This window comes from Pinus tabuliformis, chromosome 4_2 (genome assembly GCF_031772625.1).
Source record: "Pinus tabuliformis cultivar Carrire ecotype Pingquan chromosome 4_2, CPIR1, whole genome shotgun sequence".
In the NCBI taxonomy this organism is placed as follows: domain Eukaryota; kingdom Viridiplantae; phylum Streptophyta; class Pinopsida; order Pinales; family Pinaceae; genus Pinus; species Pinus tabuliformis.
Window position 1 is genome coordinate 26792562 of NC_142304.1, and position 16980 is coordinate 26809541.

Consider the following 16980-nt stretch of genomic DNA (forward strand, 5'->3'; position numbering starts at 1 on the left):
GATTAATAGGTTGTTGGTTTGTTCAATTAGGTTTAACAGATTTGGAGAATGATCTAATACGGTCTATAAACCCAAAATGGGTATATAAAGCAAGCTCTGGCTATAGGGAAATGTTTCTAGAGGAGCAAGAGAACTGCTGGTGGTTGGAACCAGCATGGAAACAAGAAGCCCCTCTAAAAGCTAGATTGTTCTTTTGATTGGCCTACAGAGCTCCTAGCAGGCACATCTAGCAGCAGCACTTGGTCTGGGCCAGTTTACTGTATTCTGTAAATCTAGTGATAACACATACATATGGACTGCTTGCTAAATAAGTCTGGAAAGAGGAATTGTCCTTCGCAAGTAACACCAGTAATTGGGATGGACCGACTTTAGTCAAGACTTTCAAGAAATGAGAAAACCCATCAATTGCAAATCATAGATGACTTCATATGGTAGTCTCTTGGGGACTATGGATTGAAAGGAACCATCAATTGGGATGGACCTACTTTAGTAGAGACTTTCAGGAAATGAGAAAAATCATCAATTGCAAATTATAGATGACTCCGTATGGTAGTCTCTTGGGGACTATGGATTGTAAGGAACCATATTCTTTTCGAAAATGTGTCTTATTCTCTGGTGAAATTTCATTATAAAATGAGATTAGTACGAGGACAAAGATCGCCAAGGCAGATAGGTAAGCTGGTTATATACTTATATATCAATCCAAACAACAGAGTTTCTTCAATGGGGCTAGCCATGGCAACCCAGGGGCTGGTTATATACTTATATATCAATCCAAACAACAGAGTTTCTTCAATGGGGCTAGCCATGGCAACCCAGGGGCCAATGGAGCTGGTGGCTTCATGTTCCCTTCAAATCACAGCTTCACTTTTAAAAATAATTTGGGATTGGCAAGTAACAATTGGACAGAATTACATGTTCTGAAGCTCTTATCAAAATTGGCTATTGAGAAGGAAATGGGAAACCTCCAAGTCTCTGGGGTTTTGAAGTTGATTATTGAGTGGGTAAAAGGCACATTGGTCTTTCAGGGTTCACAACATGGTACTGGGTCCATTCCTTAATCAAATTAAAATTACATCAGGTCAGCACATCATGATTACAGATATCACAACACAAGTGCTGATGATCTGTCAAAAGATGCTGTTAATGGTCAACCTGGCGCACTTATGCTAGAGGAACATTGGATGGAAGGGATACCTGCTCCCTCAACGTGATTGCACCTTTTCTATTATGCTGTTCTTTTGCTGGACTATTAATGATTCTTAACTTTCACCGAGGAGATGTGGATAGTCCTGTTTTTTTCCAAGACAACTTAACAAAAGAAAAAAGTCACCATTTCTATTCATATAGACAACTGAAATTACATTTTTCATCTGCATAGAGCACTTTTAACCAAAAAAAACTACATGTTCCTTTGCAGAAACCCATAATCTAAGAAAACTGTACTGCAGAGACTCTGAGACCACTTTAGCCATCAAGTTTATACAATCTATAAATAATCCTAAGACATCTAGATAATATAAAATGATGCAATAATAGCAGCTTTCAGCTTCTTCAGCCAATTAGGATATAGAAACTTTGTTGAAATTTATCCTTTATTTTTTATGTATGGCTTGTTTTGACATATATAGGACAATTAGTAAACTTGAAGAAATGCAGATAGGCATATGCTGGAACTATATAAACTATTTGTGCTAGAAGTGTTTCAGTACCTTTTGAATGTAACTTTCTTCTTACAATACATGTCTGGCATCCAGATGTGCAGCTCAGTAACTAGTTTATGCTTTTTGGTTTAAGATTACTGTTTTATAATAGTTCCACTATAGTTCTTTGGACTTTTTTTTCTTTCTACATCAAGAAAGCTTAAGCTCTGTCCTAAGACACACATGATCTATTGGATAACCATTTGACCATTTTGTGGTCATCCAAGGTATAATATAGCTTTTTCTCTTAAAAATGGTACAGGGCAAAGTGTATTTCTGCATTAATCCCTCAGTGAAATTTTCAAATTTGAACCAAGCCTAATCATTGCCAAACCCAATCTCGAACCTGAACCATGGGACTTAAGTTGGAGGTTCTGTGTGAAGTCTCATAAACTGAAAACATGAAACATAAGAGGAAAAATTTAGAACTAAACCTGAGAACCAAGGAATATACCTGGTATTATTGGTGTAATAAAATCCCAGTGACCTACATTTAAACAATCTGGGAGAATATAAAGTGTTAATTCCAAAGCAAGCAAATATTCCCATTGCCATGTGAATCTACCAACAGGACCATAGATAGATTATCAAGTATGATACTTGATGAGACTCTGCTATTGCCTACAAATATTTACAACTAGAGGATCAGATCCTTTACATTCGGCCAGTAGTCATAACATTTTCTCAAATCCAAGGGACCTACGTCATCATACAGGAAATATTGTCCAACTTATGTGAGAATGTAGCATCAAAAATAATCCTAATCAATTAAGCAACAAATATGCGACTTCACTTGGTAAATCTAGTTACTCTCTAAATCCAAAATTTTATAATAAACTACCATAAATCTCCACAGAAATAAAACATGCCAAACTCTAATATGTGATAAACCTCAAAGCAAAATGTAACATAATATGCAGCAGGCTGCAGATGACAAAAAATAACCGCATTTTTCAAATATTTCCTTCACAGATGTTACAGCACCGAAGGTTCTCATTTGCAGATGTGAAATATTTGATCAGTAACCAGCACTAGCATTATTGACTGGGTAGCTACTTTCTGAATGTCAATATATGAAAAAGGATCACCAATTTATAACAAGCAAAGAAATCAGTCTCTCACATAAGAGTACAAAATTTCAGAAAATGTTGCTCCCTCAAAATGTATCAATTTAAAATTAGGATAAGTGAAATTTGAGTATTTGTAAACTTGGCCCATAGAAGGACTTGATTGCAAATTGATTAGAGATGCAATAAAAGATTCAGTTTGCATTGGACTCTAGAGGATTGAACTGAGAGGCATGTGATGAAAGACGGCTTCTTGTGCAATGACATCAAATGTATTAATGATTTCAAAAACTCTAACTCCACTATGTATGAAAGCACATTTCTGTTCATTTAATAGCCACCAATAACATTGCTAAGACCTGCAATCTCTTGCAAGAAAAAGGCTCAGTCCATGCGCCCCTTCAATGTGCGCTCAGTCACTTGATTTGGTGACCTGCATTTTTGTTACAATTAAATTAGCATGTGTCTGTAATCCATAGCCACTCACTACAACATATTTTAGTTCATTTTACTTTATGTTAGTCAATCTTGTTCCAACAAGTTGGAAATGAAAGACCTTGAAACAAAATTAAACTATATTAAATTACTTGATGCACAAAGATGACTGAAACCCTCTAGTAACTATCAATTCCATCATGTTTAATATCCCATGGGAAAACAGAAAGCCTCTTCAAACTCAGTTCAAAATATAAAAACAGTCCATAGAAGGAAGGAAAACAATAGGCACTTTAGCCTTCGCAACTTCCATATAAGAAAATCCCCGATGAGTGATGCAATTGTGGGAAGTCAAAATTAATATCTGTTACGATCAATAGCTTTAAATTCCCCAAAAAGCTTTTGACGATGTCATATGGGAAAGAAATTGTGGAGATAAGGAGTAGCTCCTAATGAGAAAGATGAACCTCTCCTAGTATCCATTGTCATAATACAGAACTAAAATAGGTTAATAAAAATATAACACTTTCGGGGAATAGAACATACAAACAAACAATGAAAGTAATAATCAATTCAACATGGCACTTATCACTCAAATAAGCATGTGAAGCATCGTCCATCATTAATTAACACCCCACATTAGGTCTTGGGAAAATACCAATTGCTACATAGCCCCATGAAACAATTAAACTGATAGACTATCCAGCGTTCAATAGAAAGCATGATTAATTAACCTTAAATGTGTAATTTAAGTCATTAACAAACATTAGGTTAGCATTAAACATCAAAAACCAGATAAAAAATCATGAAAATTGGAATCATATTTTAGTTAATGCAACGCAAAAAGGAAAACTCAAAAGGTGCTTGGCTTTTGCAATATATAGGTAGAAACACAGAAAAAAGCATTTGTCCACCAAATTTCCTCGACATGGGGGGCATAGGGATAAGGAAACACGTCCAGGGGACATGTAGAAACACCCCAATAATTCTATGGGATGTTAGAACCTCGCCCGAACACTAAAAATTTTAAATTTAAATATATGAAAACTTAAACATAAAATATATGCACATTGTAATGTAACATGTTAATGATTCGCCCTCAAGGTTAGGCTTTGTTAATAAGCCGGCGGAAAGTGATCCCTTTGGGTGGATCTGCCCAATATTTCCTCAGATAAAAAAAAACATGTTAATGATTAATCATTGAAATCTTATACATAACACTATGTCAATAACATATATAATAAATCATCAAAAGTCATTAGACGGAAGATGGGTTCTTCCCATGGCAGCGCCAAAGGTGTTTTTTCATTGCTTTTTCATTGATCTGATATCCAAGCCCTCTAAGAGACCCTGTTGACACTCTTAGAGTTTGAGCTATCTTACTTGGGTTACCATAACACTATTGGAGTTTGGATTTCTTCAGGGTTGTAGGGGACAAACTAGGTTCCTTCGTTGGTATAGAGGATGGTTGGCAGGAGAATGAAGATAGGCGGATGGCCTGGATCCAGGTGGAAGTATGTATCAAAGGGGGCTTGGTGGGCGAACTAGAGATTTCTTATGTCGGATCTCTTTGGAAACAAAGGGTAGATTACTGGAAAATTCCCTTTCGATAGGTGTCGTGAGGTCAGTCACATTCACTGTTTAAATCCTTTTTTGGGTCCTTTTGTGTCCCATCGGGGGTTCCCCAAGGGCTCAAAAGCCCCGGTTACTTTTGATGTATCAAGGTCAAGGATATTGGCTTCATCCCCTGAACAAGATCTGCATGGTGTTCCTGTTTCCAAGGGAGCAAGTTGCAAAAAGATCTTAGAAAATTTTCCGCCCCTTTCTCTTGTTTTATTTGCTCCCATCCCTTGCAATGGCCCTCCCCCTGCTTGCCCCTCTGTCCCTACATCCCTTTCGTAACCCAGTGTTGTTGTAGTTCCTCCCCTACCTGAGTTTTTTTGCTCCTCTGGTGTGGACTATCTACCCCTCTCCTTCCCTTCCTGCCTTCTTTTAGAGAAAAGGGATTATTCGCTTTGTCCTAAGCATTCCCAAAAAGAGATGCCCCCCTCATGTGGTGGGCTTGCAAAGGACCCACCAACAAAAAACTTAGTCAACAAAAAGTCAAAATTACAAAATCCCCAAGAAAGAGCTAAGATGGAGATAAAGAAAGAAAAACAGGTTCCAAACTTGGCCCTTAGAACAAACGATGCCCTGCGGGAAGGTGCCTCATGATCATCCTCTCTTTCAACGCAAGGGGCATCAAGAAGCTTGCCCTTAAAAGACTCCTGGGGTCTATAAAGCCAGACATCATTTTGATACAAGAAACCATTTTCTCAAGACTTAAGGCTCATCAAGTCTTTGAAAGCTTACTCAAAAATGGTCCTTTTGCCACCTTGATTCAGAAGTTTTTCAAGTGGCCTAATTACAGAGGATGGATCCCACATTGCAAAGCCATATCCTCCTCCCTGTTCCCTCAACCATACTAGTGAAGTTGTTAATTAAATATTTTCCTTGTCCCATTTCCATTTTAAATGTATATGGGCCATATGTTAAGCATGAGCCCTTTTGGGAGGATTTGGTCCCTGTAGGGGCTCTCACAGATCAAAGTGTCAGCGTTGGGGGTGACCTCAATTTCACCATTTCACTTAGAGAAGTTTGGGTCCCTGTCCTTGCATGGATCCTCAGCATTTTTTTCCATTATTTCTTGTTAAATAATCATCTTCTGGATATTGAACCAGTCAGGCTTTCTCCTACGTGCATGGAAGGTCGTTCGAGGGGCAACGCGGTGTCAAAGAGGCTAGACAGATTTCTTGTATCGGAAAATTTTATGAGCTCAGGCCTTTTATGCAAGTCTTCAGTGATTACCAGTGGGATCTAAGATCATCATCCTATACTATTGCAATGTGACCTTACGGTGAAGGACAAGTCGATCCCTTTCCGCTTCAATCCCTCATGGCTAGAGGAGGGGGAATATAGCAGTGTGGAAAAAGTTTGCAAAAAATTAGGATTAAATCCCAAAAACGCAATTTTTTCAGCAAAACGATTTAATCGGCCGATTTTTTGCAGACTTTTTCCCTCTTGAAAAAAATCACAATTAAATCGAAATACTACCGATTTTATCGGGAGTCGACTAAAAATGTCGGCCATCTCTCCCAGATCACGGATAAGAGGCCAAAAAGGTCGAAAAAAATATAATTCTTTGTTGTTTTTGCTCCCATTCGTTCCTGTGGAGAGAGTAGTTGTTTACCATTGCCCTAGAGGAGGAGATTTGCTAGTTTTGTGGTGGGGATTTGGAGATTTGTCCACTGCTCAACGTGAGAGATTCAAAGTGCCGAATTGTTGCTACCAAGTATGTATTTTAATTTCTCTCTTAGTCTTTTTTACACAAATGGCTTCTTAAATCTTTCTATAATTCTATTAGTTTGTTTATATCATATTTTGGTCTAGAATTTTGAAAGGGAAACATTGTTTAGAATCTAGATTGAAGCAAAACTTCAACTTTCAAGAATAAAATGACAAAAATTCAAACCCTTGTTTATTGAATCTGAGTGTTTTCAAGTGACTGAGAAGAGGCATTTAAAATCTAAAATCAACAATTGCATTTGTGTTTGCTTCAAATGTGATGGGAAATTTTTAATTTGTTCCAATTTTTTTTTGTGCCAAGGTTTAAATTCAAGTTCAAAGTTTAAAACAAAATGCCAAGGCTTTTGGACGCTATGTGGGAATATGGTGAACCTGATACTATACCCGAATCTGGGGGATCAATAGAATGTATTTGACTTGCAAGTTGTGTGGCAAGCACATGCCATGAGGTATCAACAGATTAAAATTCCATTTGGGGCAAAATCCGGGGAAAAATGTTGACCTTTTCCCAAATACATCTCTAGAAATCATCCGACCGGCCATTCAATTGTTGATGGATAAAGAGGAGGGAAAAGACACCAAGGCAACACTAAAAATCCAACTTGTAGGGGCCTCAAGAGTGGGGGGAATTGAGAGTGGCAGTGCTTTTTTGTTCCTAGAACCACACCTGGTGCACAACCTGGCATCAAATCAACACTTTAAAAAAAGGAAAACGCAGAAGCTGACAAGTTGGTCAGTAAGTGTCTTCTATGGAGTGATGTTCCTTTCAACATTGCCAAAACAAACCCATTCTACCAACCTATGTTTGATGTTGTTGTTGTCGTTGGCCCAGAGTACAAAGCCCCCAACCTGGCATCAAATCAACACTTGAAAAAAAGGAAAAGGCAGAAGCTGACAAGTTGGTCAGTAAGTGTCTTCTATGGAGTGATGCTCCTTTCAACATTTCCAAAACAAACCCATTCTACCAACCTATGTTTGATGTTGTTGTTGTCGTTGGCCCAGGGTACAAAGCCCCACCTTTGCAGAATTGAGAGGGCCTCTTCTTCAAGATGAAAAGACTGATTGCACTTCTAGATTGGAGGAGTTTAGGGCATCATGGGAACAAACTGGATGCACAGTCATGTCAGATAGTTGGACTGACCAGAAGAGTAGGACCCTTCTTAACTTTTTGGTTAGTTGTCCCAAGGGGACAATGTTTATGAAATCTATTAAAGCATCTGCACACATTAAAGATGTGCGTACATTATGTGAGTTGTTGGACCTCTTCATTTAGGAAATAGGCCCAAGCAATGTTTTCCAAGTCATAACGGACAACGCTGCAAATTATGTTGCAGCTGGCAAGTTGCTTATGGAGAGGTATCCTAACTTGTTTTGGACACCTTGTGCTGCTCATTGCATTGACTTGATGTTGGAGGATATAGGTAAGATTCCTATTGTGAAGGATATTGTTGAATCATCCAGGAGCATAACAAAATGTATATATAATCATGCATTTGTGCTTAGCATGATGAGAAAATTCACCAAAAACAAAGAGTTGGTGTGTCCTGCCATTACACGATTTGCCACTACTTTCATGTCTCTTCAGTCTCTGTTGAATTCTACGTGGGATGTGAAGAGCATGTTTCTTTCACCGGATTGGCGTGCTTTATCTATTAGCCGCAAACTAGAGGGAGAGGGCATATGCAAACTAGTTTCATATGATCAGAGCTTTTGGGCAGGAGTAGAGGAGGTGTGTTCCATTTCAGAACCTTTGGTGAGGGTTCTTCAGTTTGTTGATGGAGACAAGCCCGCAATGGGCTACTTGTATGAGGCCATGGATAGGGCCAAAGAAGCCATTCGTGCTTATTATGAAGATAAGAGAGGCGAGGGGTTAGAGAAACAACAAGTCATATGGAGAGTGATTGATGAACAATGGAACAATACCCTCTATCGCCCCATTCATGTTACAGGTATCTACCTCAACCCCGCATTTTCTTACGCCTGTGGTTTCAGATTTGATGCCGAGGCGATGGATGAATTCTTCACTTGTGTCGAGAGGATGGTGTCATCTGAGCAAGAACGTGAAGATATTTCTAAAGAAATGGAGGTATATAAGATGGAGGGTGGCACATTTGGTTTTACCATGGCTATTAAGAATAGGACGACCAAAATTCCAGGTAAGCTTTAGTTTGTTTCAAACTTTCAAGTTTACAATTTCAATGTTTTTCATTTTGCTTTTAACTTGTAGATGCTTGGTGGACAAGCTATGGCAGCAGAGTACCCCATCTCCAAAAGATTGCCATTCGAGTGCTCAGCCAAACATGCAATTCCTCTAGGTTTGAGCACAACTGGAGTGTATTTGACAAAATACAAAGCAAAAAGCGCAACAAGGAAAAAAAATTCAAATTAAATTTTTTGAATTCATTTGATTATTTTTAATATTTAAATTTTCTAAGTACTAATTTACAATCTATGACCCTAATACAGATTGGAGTCCCAACGCCTCAATGACATGGTCTACGTCTACTACAATCTTCGATTGTGGGTGAGACAACTTCAAAAACCTCCTGATGTGGAAGCCATCTCATTGGACAATATTGATACCACTGTTGCATGGAGGGTCAAGACTGAGAGGCCGACCATGGACTCGATCCCGAATTGGTTAGATGTGGATCCAGAGGAGGTAGCAGTTGCAAGGGAGGGAGAGCCAGAGGTAGAGGAGGAGAAGCAACATCAAGGTTAGGAGGAAGAGTTGGATGAGGATGATGAGGAGGAGGTGACACCATCTAGGATGGGTAGTAGCAGCATAGGACAGAGGCCACCTCTTTTATCGGCTTCTAGAGGAAGACTGACTCCATTTGTATTTCAAGGCGTTGGGCCTTCTTCCTCTAAAGGAAAAGGCAAAGCCATTCCCTATTCCCATAAAAGGGGAAGAGGATCTCAGTGACTGATTACTTTATGACATGTAGATGACTCATGATATACATTTATTATATTTTTTGTTGATATTTTGACTCTTGAGAGCTGAGACTCAGACAAGACTCAAGATTCAAGAGTTGATTCACTATTTTGATATGTGATGTAGCACTAGACTTCATATACATATCATATATTAGTTTTCTTTACAGGTTTATGAGGAAATGCATTTATTTGATGTTGTGGATACTCTAGATGTTAAAAAAAAAAATGAATATTTTTGTGTGTTTTTAATTTTGCCGACTTTTTCAAAAAACTCTCGACTTTAACGAGTTCTTCAACTTTTGGACCCTTGCTGATTTAATCCCGACTTTGACTTTCTCCACATTGGAATATAGGTCCTTGTCGTCAGTCAATGGGGACATCTATGTTGGAATTTTGGTAGCGCGAAAGGTATTTCCAAGAGAAGGAAACCCACCAAAAGTGAGTTCGTTGGGAAAGTTACCCAAGTAGTTAGGGTTTTGAGCCAAAGATGCGGGTTTGGACCTATTGTCGCTCAGATTGTACAAGCATGGTGTGACAACGACTCAGGTCAGGGGTTGTCACTCTGATCCCCGACCTCTCCGTTCTAGCTGTCTCCCAACAACAGACTATGGGGAGTAGTCCCTATGGAAGATAGAAATGCAAGACTTGTTGGCAACCAATGAGTCTGCGAGACACAGTTGAATGACCTAGCTACTTGGTTGATTTAGCACAATTTATAGATTAGATTAGATTTAGATGTGAGAACAGTGCCTTATCGAGTCAATTTCTTGCTTTGTATTGATTAAAGACCAAGTAATCAGATAAACAATCATCGCTTGAATGAATGACTATCTTATATGTTATGCAAATCTTAAGACCTAGGTGTGATGCAAAATCTTAGTTGATTTTAAGTTATATGCCTATTCTAGATGTAACCTTCCTCTTAAGTATTTTGGAACTAGTCTTTAGAGTAGGTTGTGGGATAGAAGCCAATTGGAAGCAAGCATAGATTTGAATAACGATACCTCCCCTATGTTCTAACTACCCAATGCTTCCGGCACTGCAAAGATTGTGGCTCTAGCGACTGTAAGGTCACTGTGTTAACCACTAAAGACATGCTAAGTCCCTCAAGCTAAATTGAGAAAGGCGGTCCTATTGTCTACCAACCAAGATTATGGTTGGAGGTAAGTTATTAGATGCACAACTAGCTTAGAATGATATGCAAGGATTATGAGTGCTTCTTAAGGTAATATTTGTTTTAAGTGTTCTTTAAGTACTTCGTGATGATTTGATCTTAAGTTATACCAACAAGTACATATCAATTAGATACAACGTTAACCACAAGAAAAATGTTAAGTTCAACAGTGCCAACAAAAGATAACAAATGCCCACAATACAATTGTTCAAATATAAGAAAGGTGCTCCTAACAATGATTCACCAATATATAGAGTTCACTATAGATATCCACTTACAACATCAACATATGATAATGAGAGCACTTATCCACTTGAAACAATTGGTGAATGATCCAATATGAGATGCCAATAACAATTACTTGATACAACTAGAAATTTTCCAACCAATTATCCGAGAGATGTTCAATTAGATTAAAAGCCTTCAAGTAAAGAACACTTAGATGCCAAAATATTGCAATTAGACCACAACCAATTAGACTCTCAAATGCTCAAGATCACAAATTACTCAATGATGCAAAATTGAAACAAGTTACTCCAATGCCAATTATATTACAGACCATTAGACTTTAGAAGGACAATGATGTAATTAAAATTATTCAACAAGATACTACTTGAGATTTTAAGGTGCTTTTAGTGAGTGATTCTATTAGATATGAATTATAATCTTTATAGCGTATGAACTCACAAGGAAAACACAATGTTAGCTCAATGTTATTCACAATGGTTACCACTTAGCTATTAGAACAATGAAAAATAAAGGACTTATGTTAGATATTCAATGAACCACAATTGATTTTTTATTACAGCAGAGAGATAAACCACTTTAGAGCCTCCTAAATGCAAAATGCAAGATGCATATGCTTGCCAAATATGAGAAATATGAACCCAATTGTCAAACTAAGTTTGCCAATATGAAACTTTAGATGAATTAGCCTTCTTATGATGCACTTTGCCACTGATATATCAGACTTGCTATGCAGAGATGACAGTCACTAGAAATTGTAGATTCATGCTAATTTATGATTGCCTAACTTATGTAATTTATTCCTTGATGTGTATGGCAATTTATGAATTGATTTTAGGCCAATTTAATGTGTTTTTTTACCACTGTTATGAATTAGTTTACTTGCTGAAGCAAAACAGTGAAGAAACAAGGGTTAGGAGATCAAACCCTTAAACCTTAGGCCTTGATGTTCACTTGCCCAACTTGCCCAAATTTTTCCAATGACTGGAACACCTGCAAACATCAAAAATAATGCCAAATACCTCTACAAAACACACCAATGCTCAGTCACAAAGATCAAATGCTAACCCACATAGGCAAGTGAGGGAAGGGGAAGACAAGAGGTAAGGAGAAGAGGCCTTATAGACCTGCGATAAGGCAAGGAAGACCAAATTAGGCCTGCGGCTAGCGGTTTAGGGGCTGCCTAGTCCATGGCAAGCCTAAAGAAGGCTGTCGAGGCTCACGGCAGAGGCAAAAAGGGCAGGTCGAGGCCTTATTTCAAGCTTGAGGCTACGCTACAAGGGGACACAGAGGAGGGAGGGCCCAAGAAGGGCCACGACAAGGAGAAAAGGGCTGAACAAAGGTTGCCGAGGAGGAAAAAGAGGAGGACGGAGGGGAAGAAGGACGGCCCAGAGGGCTAGGAGGGAGGTCGAGGGTTTTAGGCCTCATGGCCAAGCCAAGGAAGGCAGGTTGAGGCCTTAGAGGATTGCGGCAAAGGCTCAAGGGCCTAGAAAAGGTTGATGGCGGCCCCGAAAGGGGCCACGCTAAGGCCATAAAGGCCAAAATGAACCTGTGGCCTAGGGCTAGAGGGAAAAAAGGATCTAGGAAGGCTATACAACTAGGGTAGAGGAGGACGTTGGACCTAGAGGCCTCAAAAATCTCGAAACCCTCGTTAATATTTTCAAATTTGCATCAGATCTTTAATGTCACTGCAAAAATCCTTGATGTTGGCCCTGCAAAAATTCTAAAGGCTAGATCTTACCCTCAAGGGCCGACCTAGACCTAGCTCTAACGTTGCAAATCTTCTTGGATATCACCTGCACAAATAAATTTACAAGTACCCAAAACCCTAATATATACAAAAAATTTCAAAACCCCTGCTGCAAAACAAGGGTTAGAACAAAAACTATTCTATAATAAAATTATTTACAAATATACAAAATATACAATCTCCGAAAAGAAATTTTGGAGAATAAATTTATTTATGGAATTTGACAATGGCTAGATGTATTTCTAAAGATAGATGTTAACCACGGCCTCAGCGAAGTAAGAAAATCACATAAAATCTCTGGAGTCCAAATATGGTCAGCCTATGCCCACAGTCTATGAACTTGGAGCCCAAGGGTCAGGGAACCTGCAAACTCTATATATTTCTTAAAAAAAATCGTTAGATCATACAATATATCGGATCAATAGAGATAAGCCCAAAACTTACCAATAAAATACTCCTATCATCTAAAAATGAAATAACAATTCATATAATATTTGAAGCACAATATAGTTAAGCACATACCATATATCAATGAGACAAAGACACCATAAACTGTACTCCAAAGTCTTTTATTATGAAATCCAAAACGTTCCCAGCAGAACAGTGGCTTCACACTTGCATTTACAAAATTACATCTGACCAAAGATCCAGATGAAAAGTAGAAGCCAAATGCCTTCTATTTATAGAGTAATCCCTCCAAGTGGAAAATAACGGCTAGCTTGCTTGATCTCCGTCAAAATAATCTCAACCGTCGATAAACACTTGATCAACTTTTAATCTTTGTCATCGAAAATATTTAATTTTGAGGAATTTTCAAATTTCTCATTAAAACCATTTTTTATTGGTTCAAAAATAATTATTTTGAACTAATTTCCTCTAAAATTTCACTGTGACTCAACCACCAAGGTCCAAAGGTCCAAACTTTCTTGAAATTTTCAATATTCCCTTGGTGAGGGACCTGCAAAAATTAACTTCTTTTAGACCCACGAATTTTTCTACTTGGAGAAATTAATTTCTCTAACATTTTAATTTTGACTCTCAATTAATTAATTTTCTGGCTTTAGGATTTAATTTTATTTTGACAAAAAAATTAATTAATTGACTCATGAGGGGATTAATTATTTTTCCACCCTCAAATATTTTAGCCATGGTATCTAAGTATAAGGGACCATGCACTAAATATATTTTACATAATTTTTTACAAATTCAACCCTCAAAGGGGGAATACCCGTTCATTATAGACCCTCATAATATTTACCTAATTTTGCAACACAATATGATCTAGTAGACCAAGTGATTTGTAATAAAATAACTTAGCCAATTAGTTTAAATCATTCCCAAATCACCTTTACAATAGACTCGACTAAAACACTAGAACTTACCTAAGACTTCAACAATAAATTCCACCCTAGCTTTGGGGTTGAGGCTGGAGGGAAAAATTATGTTGATCATCCGTGTTAAGAAACACAGATAATCAGTGAGACGATAAACCTCCTGGGATGAAATCATTGCCAAAATCATAGGCTTACCTATGTTGTTAAATAGTTAAATGGTCGTACTAGCATCATTTACATTATAAATTTTCAAAATGGGTTTACAATGACATGACAGACTGTTGGTTGATGATTCTAGACTTTGAAAAAAAATCTTCAAGCTTCTGGATCCTGCTTCCTTGGAATGTTGAAAAATTGGGTGCAACAAGACCCATGGCAATTAATTCTTATTCTAATTTATCGTTAAGAGGTTGGGAGGCTAAAACCCTAAAGGACCAAGGGTATCCCAAATGACCTAAAGCACAAGTATAAATAAAGAGCCAAAGGAGAGGCTCATAACACACAATGAGAAGGATTTCATTTGCGTCGAGAAGGCTAGAAGGACTTAGCCTAGGCATGCAAAGGAGCCACAAACACTCTTAGATAAGAAGTCATAGCAAGTTGATATGTTCAAGAAGAAACCAAGTCTGGTTAGAGCATCAATCCAGCAAGAGGTCAAAGTCTAGCAAGGAGAGGTCGTGAGATTTGGGATTGATCGAGGGTCAGTTGAAGTCTGTTTGAGGTTGGATTGTGGTAATAGGTTGCAACCACAAGTGGGTTTGTCGCATCCAAAAGAGACTACCCGCAGTGAGAGATATAAGGTTTGTTTAGGCCTAGATTAGGTGGTCGCGTTGGTTAGACACGCTGCTACAATAAGGAGGCATGGTTAGGGCCATCCGCGGACTGGTTAAGGACCAGAACCCTAGGCTGAGGAAGAATAGAGCTAGGCCGAGAGCCTTAAGGCTTCAGTGAAGATCAGTCATGGACTGTAGGATGCACTAGAGGTTAGCAAAGAGCATGGGGTGGCCTGGTTAGGGCCACAAAAGGCTACAAGCAGGAGGTCATAGGCTATAGAACTGCTAAGAAGATGGAACAGAGGGTTAGTAACTTGTTTAGGCCCAACCATAAGTTGTTCAGAGAAGGTCGTAACTCTGTTTGTGCTACATGAGTGTTGTTGTAGCAACACATTGAAGAATAAGGACAGTTAAGATTAGTTGAAGTATTTGGCCTAAAGGAGCAGGCCAACAAAGCTAATGAAGTTTGTAGCATCGAAGGAATGAAGCTACGGCAAGATACAACAGTGGGCAAAGAGGACAAAAAGGGTTGGAAGTGAAGGAGGGCTACAACAAGTAAGTCAAGTATTTATTACTCGTTGTGTTGGGCAGATTGTAGATTTGATGGAATAGATCTCGAGCCCTAAGTTTTGTATATTATGTATATTAGTTGCATTAGGGTTTTATGGAGGGCCATGATCCCCGGTACGGGAGCCTTGATGATTCTTTTATTAATGTACTAATAAAAATAGAGTTTTGGGCTCATAAAATCTGTGTACTTAATTGATTTCACTGCTTTTATATTCCCGCTATGCAACGTAATTTTGTGTTGGGGTTCCTACTATGTTTATGTGCAAAGATCTAATTATAAGACCAAATCTAGGGCCTAGAAAAAATCAGTAGAGCAGCAATATTGCCTAGACATTGAGCAAGAGGTTTAGCAAAAAAGGTGCTTTTGCTTGGACTGTTGATTTTTGGGTAGCTTGGGAGGTACTCCAAGCCCTAGCGTTTGGGGATTGGAGGGCAAAGTGCCACAAATAAGCTTGTGGGCTTGGAACCCAAGCTCGGGGTTTTGCACCCATCGGGATTTGGGCCAAAACCATGACAAATTTGAGCTTGAGAAAATTTGAGGTGATAGAGTTTGGCATGCCGATTCCAACGCTCCAAAGATCACTCAAATTGGAGCTCTAGAAACGAAGATATGAATTTTTGAAGATGACGATTAATTAATGGATAGTCAAGTCATGTAGGCTTGAAGGTAATTCGTCTGAGACATGTCTCTTCATCAATTCGTGGAGCCCCTCATTTGTGTATAAATACAAGGTGAGTTGATGTCATTTTCTCATCCATTTGTTCAACACTTACCTCACAATGAGCTCGTCGGAGAGGGAAACACATATGTTGGAGGCCGCAGCAAGAAGAGGATAGACAACGAGGGTACAAGGTTGTTTCAGGGTTGTTGGAGGGTGACTAAGCTCATGAAAAGAGGGTCAGGTTGTTGTTCTTGAAGGCCGAGGTCATTGGAGATTGTTTTGTGGTGAAAGGAGGGCAATCTGACCCTTGTCGAGCATGTCGCAAGCTTGGAGGAGCATGTTGTAGGTAGCTGTTGTCAATTGAAGGGATGTCGAAGGGTTGGTGAGGGCTGGAAAGCCCAGAATCACTGCCAAGGGTCATGTCCCCTCATGGAAGGGCAGTCGCACTTCTTTATTGCAATTTTGGGCAAAATTTGAAGGCTAGTAGGGGTCGAGTTTCATGCCCTAAACAGGCCTAAGTTGCAGCAATGGAGCTACAGCAAAACATTCAACAAGGTATGTGTTTTTGGTGAATGTTTGTAGGTGTTGGATCCTAGTTTTGGGTCAAATTTGGATTAATCTACATCGCAGGTTGTTGGGAGCCATTTGTTGGAGTTGCCTTGGGCATGAAGGAACTCCAACTAGGAGCAGATCCTGCTATGGAGTGATGTAGGTGTCCTAGTGTGGACAAAGTTGTTGCATCCTGTGGAAGCCAAGGAGGTAGGATTGACGTGGCATGTTAGAAACCCTAACCAATGGGCAGTTTCACAGTGAAGTTTGGAGCCTAGATTTGTGCAATAGCTCCTCTATTGCAGAGCAAAGGGTAGAGTTGGAGAATTCTGTGGGCAGTCGTGTGTAAGGGTCTCCTAAGAGTGGAGAAGTCATAACTAAGTGCAGATGCTACAACGTGGACATGGTCACTCACGGACTGTTGGAGGGCAG

The 16980-nt window shown here is 38.9% G+C and overlaps 1 protein-coding gene across 1 annotated transcript in view; it reads right to left on the bottom strand.

Moving 5' to 3' along the window:
• Window positions 1-2634: 2634 nt before the first annotated feature.
• Window positions 2635-16980, bottom strand: part of LOC149168175 (proteasome subunit beta type-3-like) — a 121822-nt gene continuing 107476 nt past the window's right edge. The window contains exon 8 of the mRNA XM_089428145.1: window positions 2635-3203. Within this exon, the coding sequence (XP_089284271.1) occupies window positions 3155-3203 (49 nt within the window). The 3' untranslated portion in view covers window positions 2635-3154. The remainder of the gene's footprint in view (window positions 3204-16980) is intronic.